General features: G+C 44.8%; 1 protein-coding gene across 6 annotated transcripts in view; it reads left to right on the forward strand.

Moving 5' to 3' along the window:
* Positions 1-21,876, forward strand: part of LOC143815020 (uncharacterized) — an 87,245-nt gene that overhangs the window by 45,396 nt on the left and 19,973 nt on the right. For 4 of the 6 annotated variants that reach the window (XM_077293802.1, XM_077293806.1, XM_077293804.1 and 1 more), the window contains exons 8-9: positions 6,749-6,827; positions 8,036-8,158. In XM_077293802.1, the coding sequence (XP_077149917.1) occupies positions 6,749-6,827; positions 8,036-8,158 (202 nt within the window). Of the gene's footprint in view, positions 1-6,748; positions 6,828-8,035; positions 8,159-8,841; positions 8,866-21,876 lie in introns of all 6 variants that reach the window. The other 2 variants (XM_077293805.1, XM_077293807.1) reach the window with 2 other exon arrangements.

A 21,876-nucleotide genomic window follows, 5' to 3' on the forward strand; every position in this document is an offset into this window, starting at 1 on the left:
ATTACCTTTGCTGGAACTGCAGGTTTCTGTTCCTCAATCTATTTCAGGGTAGTTGAAGTCCCCCATAATAATGACTTCTCCTTGAGTCGCAGCTTCATCTGTTTGCTTTACGAGGATATTCTCCATTGCTTCCATTAGTTTTGGAGATTTATAACAAACCCCTATCAGTAATTTATTATTTTTTCCCCCTCCCCTTATCTCCACCCACAGGGACTCGACATTTTCATTAAATTCACCTATATTATCACGCAGGATGGGTTTTAAGGCAGATTTTACATATAGACACACCCCTCCCCCTCGCTTATCTGTACGGTCATTTCTGAACAGGCTATAGCCCTGCAAGTTACCAGCCCAGTCATGGCTCTCATCCAGCCACGCCTCAGATATCCCCACCATGTCATAATTATGCTCCAACAACATTAGTTCTAATTCATCCATTTTGTTGGCGAGGCTTCTGGCATTAGTATACATGCACTTGATGATGTTCCTCTCTGTACCTCTAGTCTTTCTTAAATTATTAACTGTTCTAACCCCACCCCCCATGCCACCGCCACCCCCAACTTCCTTATTTGTGCCCAGGTCTCTATCTGCACTATCTTCCCCTCCTATAAAATGAATACCCTCCCCCCCAATCCCTAGTTTAAACACTCCTCCAACCTTCTAACCATTTTCTCCCCCAGCACAGCTGCACCTTCCCCATTGAGGTGCAGCCCGTCCCTAGCGTAGAGCCTGTAGCCAACTGAGAAGTCGGCCCAGTTCTGCAGGAACCCAAACCCCTCCTTCCTACACCAATTCTTGAGACACTTATTAACCTCCCTAATCTCCCGTTGCCTCTCTGGCGTGGCACGTGGTACAGGCAGTATTTCAGAAAATACCACGTTGGAGGTCCTTGCTTTCAGCTTGCAGCCTAATTCCGTGAAATCATCTTTAAGGACCTTCCACCTACCTCTAACTTTGTCATTTGTGCCAATGTGCACCATGACCGCTGGGTCCTCACCAGCCCCTCCCAGTAATCTGTCCACCCGATCAGCGATGTGTCAGACTCGAGCGCCATGTAGGCAGCACACCGTCCGACGATCCCTGTCTTTGTGACAGATTGCCCTATCTGTTCCCCTAATAATTGAGTCCCCCACTACCAGCACCTGTCTGGCCTGCCCTGCTCTCCTATTTCCCTCCTTACTGGAGCAGTCACTCCTCCGGCTTTCAGAGGACATGCCTGGCTGCAGCAGTGCTACCCCTGTACTGGCACCCCCCTCATCTGCCAACTTAGCAAACTTATTGGGGTGTGCCAGATCAGGACTAGCCTCCCTGGCACTCTTCCCTCTACCCCGCCTTCTATCTGTCACCCAGCTAACTGCCACACTGTCCTGCAGCTCCATCCTACCATCCCCCTCCTCATCTATCCCATTGAGCGTCTGCTCTGTGAGCAGAAGACTCCTCTCCATATTGTCTATGGATCTCAGTGTTGCCAGCTGCACATTTAGATCCAGTATCTGGGTTTCCAAATGCACAATGTGCTCACATCTCGCACAGCAGTATGCACCCTCGACCGGCTGGTCAAGGACTGCATACATGTGGCAAGATGTACACTGGATGGCATTAACAATTGTGGAGCACATTTCCTAATGGGGATTGCACCACACAGAAAAGTTAATTAAAAATAAATACAAAGTATTAATTAAACAAAAAAAAAAACCAGAAGCAATTCCTCCCTTGGAAACTCCCTGATTCCAAAGTCACTGAATCACAAGTCACACACTTACCGCCGTTCACACTTACGCTCAGGTCACACTCAGCTCACTCACACTCGCTGTGCTGAAGATTTATAGATTTTTTTTTTTCCCTATCTCCCCTCAACAGCAATCCACCTTGCTGTTCAGATGCACTTCCAAAAAGGACTTGAGCCCCAAACAGCTGCCCCTTATATCCCCTTAATTATGAGCCCCCACCCTAAGTTAACTCCTTATGAATATAGCTACTCCCAAATTCAGCAACTCACACCAATTCACACAGGTATTTGTTAAAGGCCTTCCAAATACCTCCTCACTGAATCACAAGTCACACACTTACCGCCGTACTTGGCGTCACAAACAGGATCTACTTAAGCCTGAAGAATCAGGTCATGTGTGCCTTGGAACTGTGACTGAATTGTGCTTGAACTGTGATTTATTGCAAAGACTGTGAATTGCCACTTGCCGCCAAAAGTTCCCGCCAAAACCGCCGCCATTGCAACGCCACGGGGAGCGCAGAAGAAGAAGAAGGGCGTGGAAGTGGGCGTAGACAAGCTGAAGAGCGCGAAAGACAATGGCCACCCAGTCTAAGTATTGCTGTATCCTGAGGACGTGTCCGTCAGCGGCGGAGGCTCGCCTCCTCATCCTCTTCGGAGGGTGGAGACCATGGAGACGGGGCCGCCCACGAAAGAGAACGAGGGAAGACGACCAAAAAGAAGGGACAGACATGGCGGCCTCCAAGCAGCCATGTGGGGATGACCCGATCCGGCGCCAGCCCGCATCGGTGGGAGCAAGCCAGGACCCACCACTACAGCGGGCGCTGGCCACTGCGGAGCTGCTCGTGAGAGGAGGACCCAGTAGCCGCTCGCCGGATGAACGGGTGGCTGCGGCCGAAGCCCAGCAGGAGGAGCAGTGCCGAGAAGCCCACGCCCAGGTGAGTTCCCGGCTGGTCCACTCTGCAGATGTTCGCCTGTCCCCTGCGTTCCTTTCTTCACCCGACCCGACCGCGGAGGACTCACGGACCACATCACCGGGCCGCGAACCGCGGGAGCGGGATCTGAAGCTGATGCCATGGATGGAGCTCCAGCGGTGCCTGGTGGCCGCGTGGCGGGAGAGGGAAGCCCAGCCTGTGGCCGTGATCAACTTGAGAGCCGAAGTGCAGGATCCTCCACCGAAGTGGAGCGTAGTGATTACCTTCAACTCCCAGGAAGGACGAGAGGTTATTCAGGAGATCGGGGAGCTGCTGAAGGTACATGTCGCCCGGGGCGAAGTGGAACCCTGCCATGGAATGATCGATGCGGACCGCGATCTGCAGCCTGGAGATGCTGTAGTTTATACCCGGTGGCAGCGAGGGACTGGTTGGAGGGCTCATGATGTCCAGCGGTGCGCAACTCTTCCGGTCACCCCTGAGGCCCAGGAGACCAGACCCCTTGTTGAGGGACCGATTACCGCCTGCGCCATGGATCATCCGGCGGTCTCGACCCAACGTGTGACCGTGAGTTCCACCCGTCCTCGGCTGAGGGGGGGTGGATTCGGGGCCAAGCCTCTCTAAGCCCCAGAGGGTTACCTGTGAGGTAAAGCCCTGGTGGAAACCACCTCCTGATTTATAATCCCGAGCTGCTGAGATTGTATATAGTTCATTACCTGTTCGTCTTCTGTGTCTCTTGCTGCTAATACCCGACCAGGGTTGTTCTTAAAGGGATCCCTTCATTTACCCGGGATCCCTATTGCTTTTATTTTTGCTTTTATTTTCCTTTTTGCTCCTTGTTCAACCATGTTATAAAGACTACCGAATCATGTACGGTGAATGGTTCACAAACTGTAATGTAAATAGTTCGCACCTTCTTAAAGGTGCCCCTTACTGGTTTTACAAGTAGGAGAGCTTTGCGAAGAGACTGTTCCTGAGATCAGCATGGAAGCTCTTACCTTAACTGGACTTGCAGATAGAGAGAGTCTGAATTACTTCAAAGAGACTTGGTTCCCTCTTAAAGGGAACGTTCACCAGTTGCACTTAAAGTATAATGTTGCCTTAAAAAAAAGAAAGTAGACAGTAATAATGTTTTACATAGAAGTAATATGTAGTTAGTTAGTTATAGAGAATGTTTGATAATATTGCTAGAGATTGAGGACAGGAAGTAAACCCGTAGGGGTTAGTGAGTGAGTCCTCCTGGGAGCCATAGAGAGATGGCTCAGTGATCCTGTACTAAGAAAAGAGGCAGTAGGCCTGGGCAGATGCAGGCGGTCCTGCATATGAACAATCAGAGAGTAAAAAGAAGAGTATTGTACTTAGAAGAGAAAAATAAAGATAAAGTTAATTTATATTTTAGAAGTTTTATAGTAAGCCTTTAGTGGGTTCAGCTTATACGCCCTTAAAGGAAAAGTTTAATTATTGTTCAGAATTTGCACTAAGTAGAATAACCGGCTGGGTAATAGAAGTTATTTATAGTATGTTATTTAAAGTATTTAACCATGTTTTGTTTGTAACATTCAAGAGTCCTCACCTCCCATAAAGGGAAGCACTGTTATAATTATTTGTTCATAGCATTCTCAAAATTTGTATGTCTTTTGCTGACATGTATTGTTGTTTTCTTCCCAGTCCGGGAGTACTGGATTTAACCGGGGGGGAGTGCAGAGTCCTGGTCGTTGCAGTACTGTTGCTCTGCCACTAAGGGGAGTGATGGTATGTCCGATGGCACTTAAGGAGTTCACCTGACCAGGTATCACAGACACCAATACACTTCACAGTCTGGCCTCCCAGGGGAGCAAGGGGTACTATGTATTAGGACACTCCTCACAATTTGGTAAAACTGGGAGTTGGATAGGAAGTTAGTCAGAAGCTGACTGGGTTGGAACCAGGCAACATCCTGTGGCAGAGGGTGTTGCGGGGAAAGATTCAGGGGGGTCCCTGTCAGGGGTGGGATCATGACAGAGGCCTAGCGAACAAGATAGAATGTTAAGGAATTGCGCCTGCACTACATCGCGGCGGTATCTCAAGAAAGGACAAGAAGCGAGGTTTATTGTGGAGACGTGAGAAATGAGATCACAGCAAAAAGGAGATAATACCAGTAGGAGTCGTGCCGTAAGATCGAGGCAACATCGTACTGAGGCGCGTAGCCGGTGGCCGGAACGCCGAGGAAGTATTGGGCTCCAAGCATTACTTCAAACCAATGGCAGGACAGTTAATTATAGGTTGGCTGTCTCACTCAAATCACCTAAGCAGACATAGGGGGCAACTGTGGGAGAGGGGCGACTCTAGGGTCCCGGAAGAACTCCAGGCCTACCCGTCATAGGCGTGCGTCCTAGCCATATCATCTGGGGGACGGAGAAGAACATCAGAACAGATACAAGTTGTGAGAAAGAACATCAGAAACAGACACAACAGTTGTGAGGACTATCCCGTGGTGCTCAGCAGGGAAGTACTACAACACCCAGGCGCTAGAAGGTAGGCACTGATTTCCACCTGCAAAGGGAACTCTGGATGTGCCTTCGGACCGGCCGGTCTCAGCCAGCCCTGTTAGCAGTACTCTGGATTGAGGATCCTGAAGCCTTCAGTAAAGAGGTAAAGAGACTGCAACCCTGTGTCCTCGTTATTCATCGCGACCTGCACCACGCACCATCATCATATCTTTCATTGGACGCCCCTTAGCAGGGTCACGGACCGGGTCTAGCCACGTGACAACCCTAAGACCGAGACAGAGAGGCCCGGTACCGAGTTCCCCGCGGCCCTGCGTCTGGGGGCGCTCCAATAGGTCTTCTTTAAGGTTCACACTGTAGATCAATTTTTGCTGCAAACTTTCAGAAGTTTGTGCGTGAGATGAGTTAAAATCTCATCCACTTTCCCGATATTAACTTTTAGGATTGCTGCTTACACTATGGAGCACTAAAGTTCTAGTCCTCTTCCTCTCTGAAGAGACAATTTGCATATTTAATTTCCATGGGGAACATGCATGGCTTTTAAGTCTCCTCCATCTGACATGCCAGGCTTGGCTTGTCACTCTCCACTAGGACAAACGTTACCCCTTAAAACCCTGTCCAGACCCACTCTCCTAGCCAAATCAGTTCTCACACTTTGCACTATGAGGGGCAACACCCCGAAACACTGTGTCGGCAAAATGAGACTCTGGTTTGCTTTTATCCTAAGTCATATGACAAGAGTCGATATTGAATTTTAGGATCACTGCTTCCAACAGGTGGTGCTAGAGTTCTAATCCTCTTCCTCTCTGAAGAGACTATTAGCATATTTAATTAAACAGTAAGGGTTGGATATTTGGATTGTTTCACACATTGCCTTTATAAAAAAAAATGTTATTTCTTTTTTTTTGGTGGCCAGATGAAAAAACTGCGGCATATCAAACCTATATGAACAAGTCATTTTTAAGAAACTAACGGGGGCATCATTTAGTCCTGGCCAACACTGGGGGTCTGATTCATTATTGCATTTGCCCCTTTTTTTTGTTTAGTTTTTGGTATTTTTCACTAGTTTTTCTTTTGCACCTTATTCTTTTTTAAGTTTTACCTTTCTAAAAGTCTTTCTTTTTATGTTTGTAATTGTAGGGGGGATGAGATCTCTAGGTGTTTTTGGCTGGTTTATCAATTACAACTTTTTAAAAATTTGCGCACTTTTTGCACAAATGTAGTGATTTAGCGCAAAATATGTGCACTGCTTGCGCCATTTTGAAGAATTTAGCAGAAAACACATCAATTAATACCAGAAGGTTTAAAAAATGCCAAAAAAGTGTGATAAATACCACCACAAATGATTAATCAGGTCCTATGTTATTCAACTTGAGGCGCATATGATAAATGAATCTCCTAGGGCACCGGTAACCCGCTGATGCCAAAATAATGTCCGTCCGGCTCACTCTGAGCAGCATTTCTTTCTTCTAAAATATGGGGTAATGTAGAAGTAATGTACAAGCATCTAGTAATAAAAACGTACCCAGTGTGGTCGATAATCGTCAGGTTTTTTTACTGTATTATATATTTTTCAGTGTTTTTTTATTTCATTTTTTTTCTAGGGGGAAAAAGTCAAAGTCCCTAAACAAAGTCGACAAATTAGAAAAAGGAGTTACAACCCCACTAACGAAAAGTACACCTGTGAGTTTTAACGGATAATTGTTTTCTTTCTGTGTCATAAAATTTTATGAAGGACAAATATTAAAAAACAAAGCAAACAAAAAAAACATGCAAAAAGCAACTACATCTGCTTTGATATTCTCCTGTTTTAATTCTGATTATCTCCTGTTCAGTCTTCTATATGTGTTACAGTAGGCTTCCACTTCTCACTTGTTTCCAAATTATCTAGAGCATGGTGATGAAAAAGTTTTGGGAAAGGTGTGGGACGAGTCATCATCACTGTCCCCAGTATGTTTTTAGAGTGTGGGAGGAAACCGGAGAACCCGGAGGAAACATGCAAAAATGAGCAAGCTGGTGTTGTCCTTGCAGACTTCCCCATTATCAATAACGCTCAACTCTCCGAGACTCCTCTGGCAACGTTTTATCTCTGCCCTGAACAAAAGGATTTGACATTCTGGTGGAGTAGGGAGGTCCCCATATAAATCAGACTGTGAGTTCACCAGACTTTAGTCTCATGTGTATTGGGACCGTAATGGGGTTGTTCTCCACCCACCATAACAGGGCCCATAGAAAATAAAAACAATCTATACTCATCTTCCGAAGTACTACCATCCCTGAAAAGTTGGCTCTGCTATTTTGAGCAGGTCATGTTACATTATTGTCTCACTTGACCCCTGCAACCAGTCAGCAGCCACTGATCGGCTGCAGCTCATCTATATTCCTTCAGCACGGACAGCCACTCTGCCAAAATTGGAAATGTTTTAACATATGGGTTATACATAGAATGAGTAAGGATTTTGTTACAGCTCAAAAACTTTGAAAGAGAAAATCAAAGCTTAAAGAGAAAAATGTGTTGGATTGTCCTACTAGTAAATATTAATTTTCCCTGATAGATTAGGTAAAGCAACAATTTTTTAATTACAATATCCACCTCCTCCCCTTAAGTAACTTCACACACAGGATGACCCAAATTGACTGCTCCTCCCGGTTTCCCGGTCACAGCTTCCAGTTTTACTGCTGCAGCCGCATCCCCCTCCTCCAAGTCTTTCCTGCTTTACACTACAGAAACCTTGCAAGCATTTACAGAGAATATTGAATCAGGGAACAGAGAACTATAGGCTTTTGTAAGATTAGCAAATGGTGATCTCACCCAATAAGATACACACGTTTAATTTATTCATATTTACCACTGATGATTTACACAGATTACATTTATGATTGGTCCCTAGAATTGTCACGGGACACCGGGAACTGAGCAGAAGAAACGAAAAGGACCATCTCTGGAGAAGAATAAGGGAAATATTCAGCAGAATAATGCTGATTCCAAGTATAGTCCTATTGGCACTGAGGAGGTAAGTTACATCCCCGTATATATGTTTGCCATACACCAGAGGTTGACGACAGTCGTCCGGTAGAGATCTACTGTAATGATGCAGGATCGGTGTGGACTGGGGGCTCGAATCTTCTATGATCATTTTTCCAATATTTTCTATAATCAGGGCATCCATGGGATAAGTGGTAACTTATTGATTGGTGGTGGTCTGACCACTGGGATTGGCAGAATGGAGCTAAAGAATACCCCTCCATTCAATCCTTAAGAAGCTGCTCAGTGCTGTGCTTTACTGAAGAAAACTGTTATGGTATTTGACTTGGGCAAGGACCATGCCGCTCAGTTGATAAGTTCAAAAGGCAAATCCCCTGTGGCTTCTTCATGCCCCACTCTTCAGTGACAGGTCTCTCCCTTCATGTGTACAGGTATATTGAGAGACCTGTCACTCAAGAGTAGTGGGATGAGAAGACCCCGCCCACGAGGGCTTAAACTCAAAAAAAAAAGTCTGTGGAACAAGAATGGTGTCTAAATGGATTCTAATAGGATCCTGACCTAGTCTAAAGAAAATCATACAGAAGTTGAGCAGACTTCACCAATAACTGTGACTATAACCCGATGCCATGGTTAGCTCATGTCTGGTAATAATGATTATTACACTGATATATGACTGATAGTGATTTGTGCTCTGTTTACTCTAATCTCCAGGACATGACACCACGTAAACTCAACGTAAGTGTCTCCGTACTGATTTACTGTGTAAATGTTGATAACTTTTTCTTTTTATGAATTTCAACTCCTGTATTATAGATTGTACTCCAAAAAGTGAGACTTCCCAAACCTGAAGGGGTTGTCCAGTTTAGAAAACCCGATTTTATAGTTTATCATGTTGATGAATTCTGATTTAATAGGTGGGGATCTTCTGTTCGGGACACTCATTTATTTGCCAAAGCCAAGGGCAGAGTGTACAAATAGCATCTCTAATTCTGGAGGACCTGCCCTGACCTTCATTACACAGACAGTACATCGATGGAACCGCGCAATGCTTCATTTCACCTGTGGTGGCGCTGCGGGGACAATAAAAATAATTAATTAGCCATCTATGCAAGTGGTCTCTTCAGAGTGGAAGAGCACAGGAGCTTTGAAGTCACCGACTGAAGGCAAAAATCCTTAAAGTCAATAGCTCTTTAAATATGCAGCCAATTCTCATTTTTACGTTAGTGTTTTTCCCTCTTCCAAGAGTCATAACTTTTTGTTTTTAATTTTCCGATCGACAGCAGTATGAGGGCTTATTTTTTGCTGAACAAGTTGTGGATTCGAATGACACCATTAATTTCACCATATAATGTACTGAAAAACTGTATAAAAAAAAAATATTGAAAAAAAAAAATACTGTTTTTTAAGTTTTGCGTTTTTTTATGTTCATTGCATGGTTAAAATAACCTGGAAGCATATTACTTCAGGTCAGTATAATCATGACGATACCAAACCTGTATAGCTTCTTTTTTTATTTAAATAGTGAAAAAAAATCATACGTTTATACAAAAAAAAATGGGGGTTTTGTCAATAAAGTTTTACGAGGGCTTGTTTGTTTCCTAGATAGCTTTTTCAGATTTCTTGGGGTACAAATTAGGTAAAAAAAATATGTACATACTGTATATATATTAAGGATCCAGAAAAATAAGAAAAAGTCCCCACCAAAAAAAAAAAAAAAATAAGATTTTTTTTCAAAGAACATACATTTTAATACGTCCATTACACAAAAATTACACATATTAAGTATGACGTAATCTTAGTAACCAAGAGAATTAACTTTTAACCAGTGAAAACTATAAACAAAAAAAGAACAAACTAAACCAAAAATTGCTTTTTTTCTATATTTTCGTATGGCACATAGTAATTTGTATGTAACTCAAAACAACACTAAAAAATAATACAATGTGTCTTGCATAAAACAAAGCTTCATACAGCTGTCAATGAAAAATATAAGAACAAATTCTGGCTACTGAAAAGGAGAGACGCAAAAGCTAAAGAAAAAAATTGGCCAGTCATTAAGGTTCTTTCAGGCCTGGCCACTGAGGGGTTAATAGCCTGAGTTGGCCAGTGTATATGCAGCGCCCCAGAGTCCTGGTCGTTGCAGTAGCATGGTTCAGCCACTAAGGGGGGCCATGCTGCGTTCGATGGCACGGAAGGAGTTCTCTGAGCAGGTATCACAGTCACCAATACATTTCACAGCTGGGCCTCCGGGGGGAGCTAAGGGTGCTATTCATTAGGCCACTCCCCACCATAGTGGGTAAACTGGGGGTCAGGCAGGAAGTTAGAGAGAACGCTGACGGGATTGAACGGAGCAACACCTGGTGGCAGAGGGTGTTGTGAAGGGAGAGACTGTAGGGTCTCTGCCAGGGGTGGGATCCTGGCAGAGGCTTGGCATGGAAAGAACGTAAAGGGACCGTGCCTGCTCAGCATAGCGGCGGTGCCCAAGGAAGGACTAAGAAGCGAGATAGATTGTGCTGAGTGAGAAACGAAATCAAGCGAAAGGAGATACCAGTGAGGGTTGTGCTGAAAGAGGCAGCACCTTACTGAGGCGCACTACCGGTGGCCGGAACGCCGAGGAGGTAAAGAGTTTCAAGCCATACCTCAGACCTACGGCAGGGCAGTTAGCTTGAGGCGGACTGTCTCACGCATCACCCAGGAAGGCAAAGGGGGGTACCAACAGGAGAGGGGCGCAGATAGAGTCCCGGAAGATCTCCGAGCCTCCCCGTCATACGGGTGCGTTCCTACCATAGTATCTGGAGGGACGAGGAAGATCATTGCGAATTAAGTTGTTGTGAGGGAACACGAGAAACAGACACAACAGTTGTGGGGTACTTTCCGTAAGCACAGCAGGGAAGGACTGCAACACATAGCTCTAGAAGGAAGGCACCGATTTCCACCTGCAAGGAGAGCTCTGGAAGTGCCATTGGACCGGCCGGACTTGCGCAGCCTGGTGAGCCGTATTCCGGACTGAGGACCCAGAGAGCTTCAGTAAAGAGGTAAAGAGACTGCAACCCGGTGTCCTCGTTATTTACCGCGACCTGCACCCCACAACTGCACCGCTACAACATCACTTATTGCACCGGACGTCCCCCACTGACAGACAGGGCCACGGACCGGGTCTAGCCACCGTGACAACCCCAGGACTGAGACCTAGAGGCCCGGCTCCGGGTACCCCTCGGCCCTGCGGCGGTGTGGGGGCGCTCCAACTTGGCGTCACGAACAGGATCTACTTAAGCCTGAAGAATCAGGTCATGTGTGCCTAGAGACTGTGATTTACTGTACTTTATTGCAAGATTGTGCTGCGCCAGTGGCCGCCAGAAGTTCCCGCCAAAAGGCGCCGCCATTGCTACACCCCAGGAGAAGGAGGGTGTGTTATGGGCGGAGACTCCCAGTGTGGCGCGAGAAATGGCTACCGCCCCCTGCACTTCTGGCTGCAAAGAGATGACCTGCCCCAAAGCAGAAGACAACCCCCTGAGATGCAACGGCGGGAAGCTGGCGACGGAGAAGCCCGACCTCGGAGAAATGGCGGAGTTAGGTGCATGCACTGCCGGCGACTATCAGGCGGCGATGACGAGCAGCAAGTGCCTGAGCGAGGAAGAAGCGATCCCGGCCTACCATCCTTCACCAGCGACGGACCGGGAGCCTGTGAAGCTGACAGCGGAATTACCTCCACCAATCCCGACCTCGGAGTTGGAGGAGGAGGAACCACAGCAAGCGGAGCCGAATCCGAGAATCCCATTGGAGGAGCCACGGTCCGGGCTGCCGCCGACTCCAGCGCCCTTGTCGGCGGACCGGATCGACCACGGTGGGACCACACTAGGCGCAGGTACGAAAGGCGCCCCTGCCCCCGCACTCGATCCCGCTCCCGCGACCGATTTCCCCCGCAACAGTAGCCCTTCCTTCACAATTGACCGGGCGATCCTCACCCCTGGCGCGATGGGGAAACTGTTACCACCATTACCCACCAAGTGGGGGGAACCCATAGAGATGGACCCGGGAGGGGTGATGTTTCGATGGGATACCCCCTGGGTCGAGCAGGACGGGGTTCCAGTGGATGGTCTCACTATTGCGGTGTTTACCTGGGAACAGTACAAACAATGCATACTCCAACACTGGAAACAGCGCGAAGAAGTTGAAAAACAGGAGATGCAAAGTAAGAAGTTTATATATGGTGGAAAGGACGCAGTAAGACGAGGAATTGTATCGGCCTTCTACCCCAAGAAAGGGTGGGGCTCCATTTGGGAATCAGGTTTACCTACTGGCATCTTCGTTGCTGGCTACGACGTGGACACCCCCTGCTGTGATCGGGAGGGCGAGCCGCTACGGGAGGGAGATCAAGTGACGTACACCCGCCACCAGAATGCGCAAGGATGGCGTGCCCGGAAGGTGCGGCGATGTGAGCCTGAGAGAGTCTCACCTGTGGCCCCAATTACGGGTGATCCAGAATTGCCGGATCTCGTTACTATCTCCACGGTGCGCTTTGTAGTAGCTCCCGAGCTTGCCCGCCAGGTTAGTCTTCAAATCCAGACGCCGAGTGACCTGGTGGCCCCTGTGGAGCTTGCCGCTGGAATCCGTGTCACAGTGGCCGGGGTCCAGGAACCAAAGCCACCGGAAGGAGAATAAACCTCGATACCATGAAAAATGTAAATAGTTAACTGTTCATTCCTTTAACTGTTCCTGTTTGCTGCTAAACTCGTCTAGGGTTAAAGGTGACCCCTTTGTTGACCCGGGGTCACTGTTGTTTTCCTGAAGTTTATACAGTTTTAAAAAAAAGAGAACTGCAGAAATCATGAACTGCGCATGATTCAAACTTTCCCTTGTAAATAGTATGCACTTTCTTAAAGGTGCTCCCTACTGGTTTTAGCCAAAGACACTTTGCGAAGATATTTGCCCTATTTGTTTGAGCCAAAGACACTTTGTGAAGATACCTTTCCTACCGGTTCTAGTTAAAGACACTTTGCGAAGATACCATGCCGGAACCTTTGCATGGGCCGGTAGGCTGAGGAGACGAGCTACCTTAGAAAGACTTGGTCTCCTCTGAAAGGGGATGTGAGAAACTGAACTTGAGAGAGATACTGTTGCAGAACAGTAATGCCATAATGATGCCTTGAAAAGAAATGTAACTGTTTTACATGCTAAGTTATATGTGTTGAATTTGTTAAAATGTGAAATTTGAATAATGTTTTGAAGACAGGAAAGATGCAGAGAGCCCGTAGGGGTAGAAGTAGAGGTCTGCATAGTTGAAAGTAAGAGAAGTAATAATGAGGGTGAGGATAGAAGGTAAACCCTGCGTCCCCATTGAAAAGTTACTTTATTGCTAAGGACAGAGAGTGAACCCGTAGGGGTTAGAGAGTGAGTCCTTAAAGGGGCCGAGTAGAGCTGGCTCAGAGTTCTTCAACCGAAAGGAATGTTATGTCTATACTGTGTATAGTAGCGAAAGGCAGTAGGCCCTGGCTGAACAGGGCGGTCCTGTAGAAGAAAGGAGAGGCAGTAGGCCTGGTGCCGTAGGGACAGGCGGTCCTGCAGGTTCACAAGAAGGAGAATGTAAAGTTGAAATGCCTTATAATGTGATTATAGGAAGGCCTTTGATAGACTAAGAGTGTGAGTTTCTTAAAGGCAATGTTAAGTTATTATTTCAAAAATTGCACTAAATAGAATACCCGGTTGGGTAACAGAAGTTATTTATACTCTGTAAATTATAAGGTTAATTATGTTTGTAACGTTACAAGTGTCCTCACCTCCCATAAAGGGAAGCCTACTTAAGTATACTTATTGTTATTTGCACTCAACAAAATTGTATGTCTTTTTGCTAACCTGTATTGTTGTTTTTCTTCCCAGTCCCGGAGTACTGTGTTTAACCAGGGGGGAGTGCAGCGCCCCAGAGTCCTGGTCGTTGCAGTAGCATGGTTCAGCCACTAAGGGGGGCCATGCTGCGTTCGATGGCACGGAAGGAGTTCTCTGAGCAGGTATCACAGTCACCAATACATTTCACAGCTGGGCCTCCGGGGGGAGCTAAGGCTGCTATTCATTAGGCCACTCCCCACCATAGTGGGTAAACTGGGGGTCAGGCAGGAAGTTAGAGAGAACGCTGACGGGATTGAACGGAGCAACACCTGGTGGCAGAGGGTGTTGTGAAGGGAGAGACTGTAGGGTCTCTGCCAGGGGTGGGATCCTGGCAGAGGCTTGGCATGGAAAGAACGTAAAGGGACCGTGCCTGCTCAGCATAGCGGCGGTGCCCAAGGAAGGACTAAGAAGCGAGATAGATTGTGCTGAGTGAGAAACGAAATCAAGCGAAAGGAGATACCAGTGAGGGTTGTGCTGAAAGAGGCAGCACCTTACTGAGGCGCACTACCGGTGGCCGGAACGCCGAGGAGGTAAAGAGTTTCAAGCCATACCTCAGACCTACGGCAGGGCAGTTAGCTTGAGGCGGACTGTCTCACGCATCACCCAGGAAGGCAAAGGGGGGTACCAACAGGAGAGGGGCGCAGATAGAGTCCCGGAAGATCTCCGAGCCTCCCCGTCATACGGGTGCGTTCCTACCATAGTATCTGGAGGGACGAGGAAGATCATTGCGAATTAAGTTGTTGTGAGGGAACACGAGAAACAGACACAACAGTTGTGGGGTACTTTCCGTAAGCACAGCAGGGAAGGACTGCAACACATAGCGCTAGAAGGAAGGCACCGATTTCCACCTGCAAGGAGAGCTCTGGAAGTGCCATTGGACCGGCCGGACTTGCGCAGCCTGGTGAGCCGTATTCCGGACTGAGGACCCAGAGAGCTTCAGTAAAGAGGTAAAGAGACTGCAACCTGGTGTCCTCGTTATTTACCGCGACCTGCACCCCACAACTGCACCGCTACAACATCACTTATTGCACCGGACGTCCCCCACTGACAGACAGGGCCACGGACCGGGTCTAGCCACCGTGACAACCCCAGGACTGAGACCTAGAGGCCCGGCTCCGGGTACCCCTCGGCCCTGCGGCGGTGTGGGGGCGCTCCATATACACAGTGGCTCAGTAGCCTTGCAGTGATGGGGTCCCACCAAGTACAACTCCTGCAAAGACTTTGCATGTAGCGCTGAGCGAATGTGCTCAGGTAAGGCGTTATCCGCCATGCTCGGGTGCTAACCGAGTGTTTATGGCTGGTTCAAAAAATATCTTCGAGTCCTCCACGCCTGCATGTCTCGCGGTTGTTTGTTAGGCAGTCTCTGCATGTGATGTCTATAAGCCGCGAGACGTGCAGGCGCAAAGGATTCGAAAATAGTTTTCAAGCACTCCAAAGTCACTTGGTGTCCGAGCACGTTCGCTCATCACTATTTGTATGTTCTCCCCATGTTTGCCTGGGTTTCTTCCAGGTTCTCCGGTCTCCTCCCACGGTCGAAAGACATCCTGATAAGGAATTCACTTTGTGGTTCTTCCATACTGTAAGAACCATTTGAAGTTAGCCACTAATTAGATTTCGGTGCACTCGGTCTCCGCCTTACCCGTGATTCCTCGGCCTCTCTACCTTCTGGCTGTGGATAACCTGTCACCTCTGTTCGAAATCCCCGGTGACCTGTCCTTCAAAGCCTGGAGGCAGGTCGAGGGGCCAGGAATAACAGACAGGGAGGAAAAGATTCAGCGCACAGTCCCACTTCTGTGCACCGACATCAAATCTAATGATTGCAGCTACGTCTTTACTTTTCAATATAAAATTGTGCTGTCAGGTTCTCTTTAAAGGAAGGAAGATTTTACCTCCCCCAAACCAGTCATATGCATCATGACTGGTCAGTTTGTTCCACCGCTACTGAAGAATTAGCATTTCAATTGATATACAAATTAGGCTAAAATGCTATTTGTAGATGGGAGGCCCCTGCCACTCCAGCTCTTTTGGAATGCCACCTTCTTTTACTTGATAGAGCACTAGGGAGAGAGTAGAACAAACGAGGGTCTTATCTGACACAGTTATAATTTTATTAAACAAATGATGCTAACTTGATCCATGATTTAAAAGCGTTTCCAAATCCTAGTACAGCTGCTCTAAGATAGAAGACAAGGACACCGCGCTGCTGTGTATGGAAGACGTCAATACTCGGGAGTTTATTCACACATGCGTTTTTTATTCCAAGTGTTTCAAAGCGTCAAACACTTCTTCTTCAGGAAATGACCACATGCCAAAACATTTGAATATGGATTGAATAAAAAAACGCGTGTTTGAGTATTGTCGTCTTCCAAATACAGCAACACCATCCTCTCCATCCATCTCACCTTCTTCCTTGTCTTCTACCTCATTTTACTTGACTGACAGCTATTTTGACTGAAGTCGCACATCATAGAGGCTGTCAGTCAAGTAAGAGGAGGCGGTGCTGGGAGGGGAGTAGAGCTGGAGTGACAGAGGCTTCAAAATTATAATAGTACTCTAGCCTCATTTGCATGTGAGCTGACTTCTCAGTAACAGAGTAACCTGACTCCGAGGTTTTGTGTTAACCATGTTTTAACATTTTCTAATAAACGACTTTGATTTTATCTGGACAGTTGTGCCAGAAATCACCTTCCCTTTCGTAGCCTTTAGCTGTAATCAACAGCAGGTACGGAACCAGCCAGCATTTACTCCACTGCAATGGATCTTTGCACATCACCAGTTTGAGCAGCTCCCAAATCCCCCTCTCCCCTACCTCCCAATGTGTCCTTACATATAACAATTGCCCTTTCACTAGAGCTGCACTTCATATACTGATATACCACATAGCTTCTTTGTGTGTCCCACCCAAAAAATCCCCTTTCTTTTGTTTTTCGACACAAAAAAAAACAATTGAAGTGACCAAATAAATATAAAAAATACTTTATTAATTCTTTCAAAATCAATTAAAATTTCTTTACAGGAACTATGATACTGGGAAAAAATGGAGATTACTTTAACCATGTCTGTATTTTTGTTTCAATAGCATCCTACAAATCTAATATTATGGCTATATAATAGTAAAAATGTTTATTATTATTTATATATACAGAAAAAAGAGAAATAAATAAAGTACGATCTGTACAATTTCTTTACATATCCACTAGATGGTACTGTAACAATAGTTAGCCTAATTAGATAAAGTGTATGCCGGTCTGGGTATTTCAAGCTTCACTTAACAAATACCTAATGATTTAATTATTCCCTTTATATCTATCCTTATACATAGACCATGCCTGATGCACATCATGTCCTCAGACATGTCCAATGTCACATCATAATAACGCACTAAATTATAGCTTGATAGATTAAGGAAATATATAATCATTTAAAATGCACATCCAAAAAGGCAGTTTACCTTATTGCCAACAAGGAAGAAAGTGTGCCGTTCACAGAAGTTAAAGACCTCCAGCCCCGACGCGCGCGTTTCGCCCAGCTTCTTCGGGGGGGGGCGTGTCCGGAAAGGAAAGATTGCGGTGCATATATACCGCGGCTAACCAATAAGAAAGTGTGCCGTCCAATATCTAACTCGGCGCATCGGTGTTAAAAACGAATCAACCAATAGAAAAATTCCAATGTGATGACATAGTGGTTACTGCAAATCAAAGCGCATGCGCTATAAAGAATTCAACCAATCCAGAAAAATATCACAACCTATGACTCACTTGTCGTCGGGTGCAATAGCGCATGCGTCATACCACGTCACCAATAACCCGATGCTGTAAACCTTGAATGTGGTAAGGCATAGATAGATATCACAACAGCTAGGTCTTTCTTAACGCATGTCCGTAGTGGTGCGTCCTGTTTTTTGTCAAAAAATGCCGTAGTGGTAGTGATCCCGTGAATCACGATCTTACCTCCCACACCCCTAATGGGGTGGGGGAAGATGGTGATCACTTTATGATCCCCTGCCACTTCCAGCAAACAGGCGCCCAACTTTGGAATGCGTTCTAACCTGCTGTTAGATAAATGGAAGATATAACAAGGCTTGATATAAAACATAAAGAGATGAAAAGAATCAATATTTGAATCCCTTGTGTGCTATATAATATCAAATATATAGTGAACCACCTATTGATACTAGAGTGAATCCTATAGATGACCATAAGCAGCCATTAAAAAGGTGAAACAAAAGCAAATAAATGTGTGAGTGACGTAAATAGTGTGTATTACCATAATACAATATCAATATTAATTAACATAAAATAATATGTGTATCAATATTAATAATACATATGCCGTAAATATACAACGTATAAAGCTAAATAAAAATACACCGTCGGTGATAAAAAGTGACTAAAATATCTACTAATCAGAGCATCAAAGAAAGTGAAGTCAACATTAAATATGACATTATAGAGATGATAAATTATTACAAAATCTAGTATCAATCAAAACATTATATAAATTACTACCTCTAAAAAACTTACATATGGTACGCATAAAAAGTAAAAATAGAAATTGTCCATTTATGTGTATATATTTTTTAAAAAAAATATTATTAAAAAATATTAATTATCTTCTTTTCTTCTCTTTTTTCTTTTTTTCTCTCCTTTTCATGCTATGTTATGATTCATGATTGTCCAAAAGCCCACCATCCTTCACCACAGTCTCGTCAGCAGACGGTACATATGCAACCGCTACAAATGATAGAATTAATAAATAAATTAAAATCAACCTTGACGCATATTAAAAACAGTTAAAAAACCTTCACCTGTCCATGTTAAATATTGATATATTTCTATAGGTTAGCCTCATTATAAAAATGCTGCAAAGCCAAAAGTTTCATTGAGGCCTTGTGGTGCTAAAGATCCTAGTTGGAAAATCCACCAGCTCTCTCTTTTTGCTAGCTGTTTATTAAGGTCAGCTCCTCTATAGCCCAACGTGACTAAATCAATTCCCCGGATTTTTAACAAACTGGAATTGCGCTGATGATATTTCTTAAAGTGCTTGGGGATTGTTTTTATTTCTGAGTCATTCAATACACTTTTTGCTTTTTCAATATCTCGACAGTGTTCTCTTGTCCTAACCTTTAATTCTCTACTGGTGAGACCTACATAAATTTTTCGGCAAGGACATTCTGCCATGTAGATAACACCCTTTGAGCTGCAAGAAATACGTTTCCTTATTTCATATGTTCTTGAACCATCATGATTCAAAAATTTTTTTCCTTTCACTAAATTTGCGTAGGCCTTACACAGGCCGCACGGAAAAAAGCCATTATTGTCTTTTTCATCCTTATCTCTTAATAATTTGGGTTCATAATGGCTATGGACAAGATAGTCTCTTAAGTTTTTAGAACATTTTGCTACAATGGAAGGGAATGGAGGCAAAATTCTCTTTAAAATAGGATCAGAGGTCAAAATGTCCCAATGATTAACAATGATACGTTTGAACTCATACCACTGGGAATGGCAGTTAGTAATCAGTCGTATTTCCTTATCTTTAATTTCCCTTTGATCTGTCAAATGGTTTCTATATAGTAACGAATTGCGTGATTAATTTCTTGCTCTCTTGAATCCTTTCTTTATACTGCGATTACTGTAGCCTCTAGCCTTGAAGCGCTCAGTCAGTTCTTTGGATTGCAGTATAAAATCATTCTCTTCTGAACAAATTCTCTTTAATCTTAAAAACTGACCCACCGGTATTCCTTGGATTGTGGATTTTGGATGTGAGGAAGTAACCTCCAACAATGAATTAGTTGCTGTCGGTTTTCTAAAGATAGTTGTTGTCAGATATCCATCAGTCCCGATTGAGATCTTTAAATCTAGAAATTCGACAGTTGTTCCATAATTAAATGTCAGTTTGATGTTGTATTTATTATCATTCAATTTTTTCATCAGATCTTCTAGTTCATTTGCTGTCCCCTCAAATATGAAAAACACATCATCGATATAACGAATCCACTTCTCGATCTTATTGATCCCAGAAGTGGATTCACATTGGAAGATCTCCCGTTCCCAATACCCCAAAAACAGGTTTGCATATGAGGGGGCAGAAGCCGCCCCCATAGCAGTACCCTGCTGCTGCAGGTATATCTTTTTATTGAAAGTGAATACATTATGAGTTAAAATAAAATTTAATAGGGACACAAGGAAATCAGTCTGAGTTCTTTCAATATTACTTGCCTGAAGAAACCACTCCACAGCTCTTAATCCATCCTGATGTTTTATTGAAGTATACAAAGCTTCAACATCGGCAACAACCAATAGCATGTCTCCACCTAGGACCACATTATCCAACTGCCCAAGGACTGCCGTGGTGTCTTTTACATGAGATGGCAATTCCATTACTAATGGTTTTAAATAATAATCCACTATCTTACAGATAACTTCACAGAGACTATCATTCCCAGAAACTATTGGTCTCCCTCGAGGATTCTCTGCATCTTTATGTATTTTCGGAATCAGATAGAATGTTGCCAACTTGGGGTGCAATTTTTTATAAAGATCCAGTAGTCTCTTGGGAATGATGCCCTGTTCAAATGCCATAGATAAAATTATTATCAGATCCTCTTGATATTGCAACGTGGGATTAAATGTCAATAATTTATAGCATCTAGAATCATTAAGTAACTTAAATGCCTGCTGTTCATACATAACACGTGGCCAAATAACGATGTTCCCACCCTTGTCAGCACTTTTAAACACTACATCATCCCACTGCTCCATGATTTTAAGGGCCTCTCTCTCTTTGTTATTTATATTGGATTTATTTTTAGGGGTAATGAATAATTTTTCTATTTCATTACTTACCACTCTAAAAAGTTAGCCTGATCTTGTAGACTAAAGGCATACACTATGTCATCTTAAGAAAAGGAGCCAGTAATGTCAGTTGGCCAAACAAGGGCGTCTTTATGGAATTCTTTTGTATGGCTTTCCTTTAAAGATAGATCAGTTCTGGATGGTAGTACTCTCATCTATCAGACATTAATGGCTTATGCTTTGGTTAAGAACAGAGATGGGTGAACCAGAACAGTAAAGTTGGGCAGAAAGTCTGTTACTGTTCTGGTTCGGCCCCCACGAACACCGGGTGTTTCTCGCACTGTCATATGCATGACAACGCTTCAAACACTACCTCTGATCGGCGGTAAAATCATTACGGCCTGTCAGACAGCCACAGTTACCACACTGTCAAATGACATAGTTCTAATCGGAAGTAAAAAGTTTACCTCCACTCACTGGTGTCGGCTGATGGAACTACTGCTCCCACCAGCCTAGTCCTGCTGCCGCTAATAACAGCGAGAGCAGACGGTGACTGATGAGAGTATTCACCAGCCGGCGCCTGCGCTGAAAATAAATAATTTAACAAAAAAAAAGATGTGGGTTCCCCTGTATTTTTGACAACCAGCCAAGCAAAACTGACAGCTGCGGGCTGCAACCCTCAGCTGTCAGCTTTAGCAAGGCTGGTTATCAAGAATAGAGGGGTCCGCATGCTGTTTTTTAAATTATTTAAGTAAATAATTTAAAAAACCACGTGAGGTCCCCCCATTTTTGACAACTAGCGGAGCTAAAGCAGACAACTGGGGGCTAGTATTTTCAGGCTGGTAAGGGACCATAGATATTGGCCCGCCAGCATAAAAATAGCAGCCCGCAGCCACCCAGATTAGTCGCCTCTATCAGGTGCGCCAATTCTGGCACTTTGCGCGAACCTGAACTTTTTTTTAACTGTTAGGCCGAACCCACCGGACCCGAACATTCAGGGGTATGCCCATCTCTAGTCAAGATGAGAATAACCTTTTGAAGGGGATGGCAATGTTAGAAAACCCAT

This window comes from Ranitomeya variabilis, chromosome 3 (genome assembly GCF_051348905.1).
Source record: "Ranitomeya variabilis isolate aRanVar5 chromosome 3, aRanVar5.hap1, whole genome shotgun sequence".
NCBI classification, from domain to species: Eukaryota; Metazoa; Chordata; class Amphibia; order Anura; family Dendrobatidae; genus Ranitomeya; species Ranitomeya variabilis.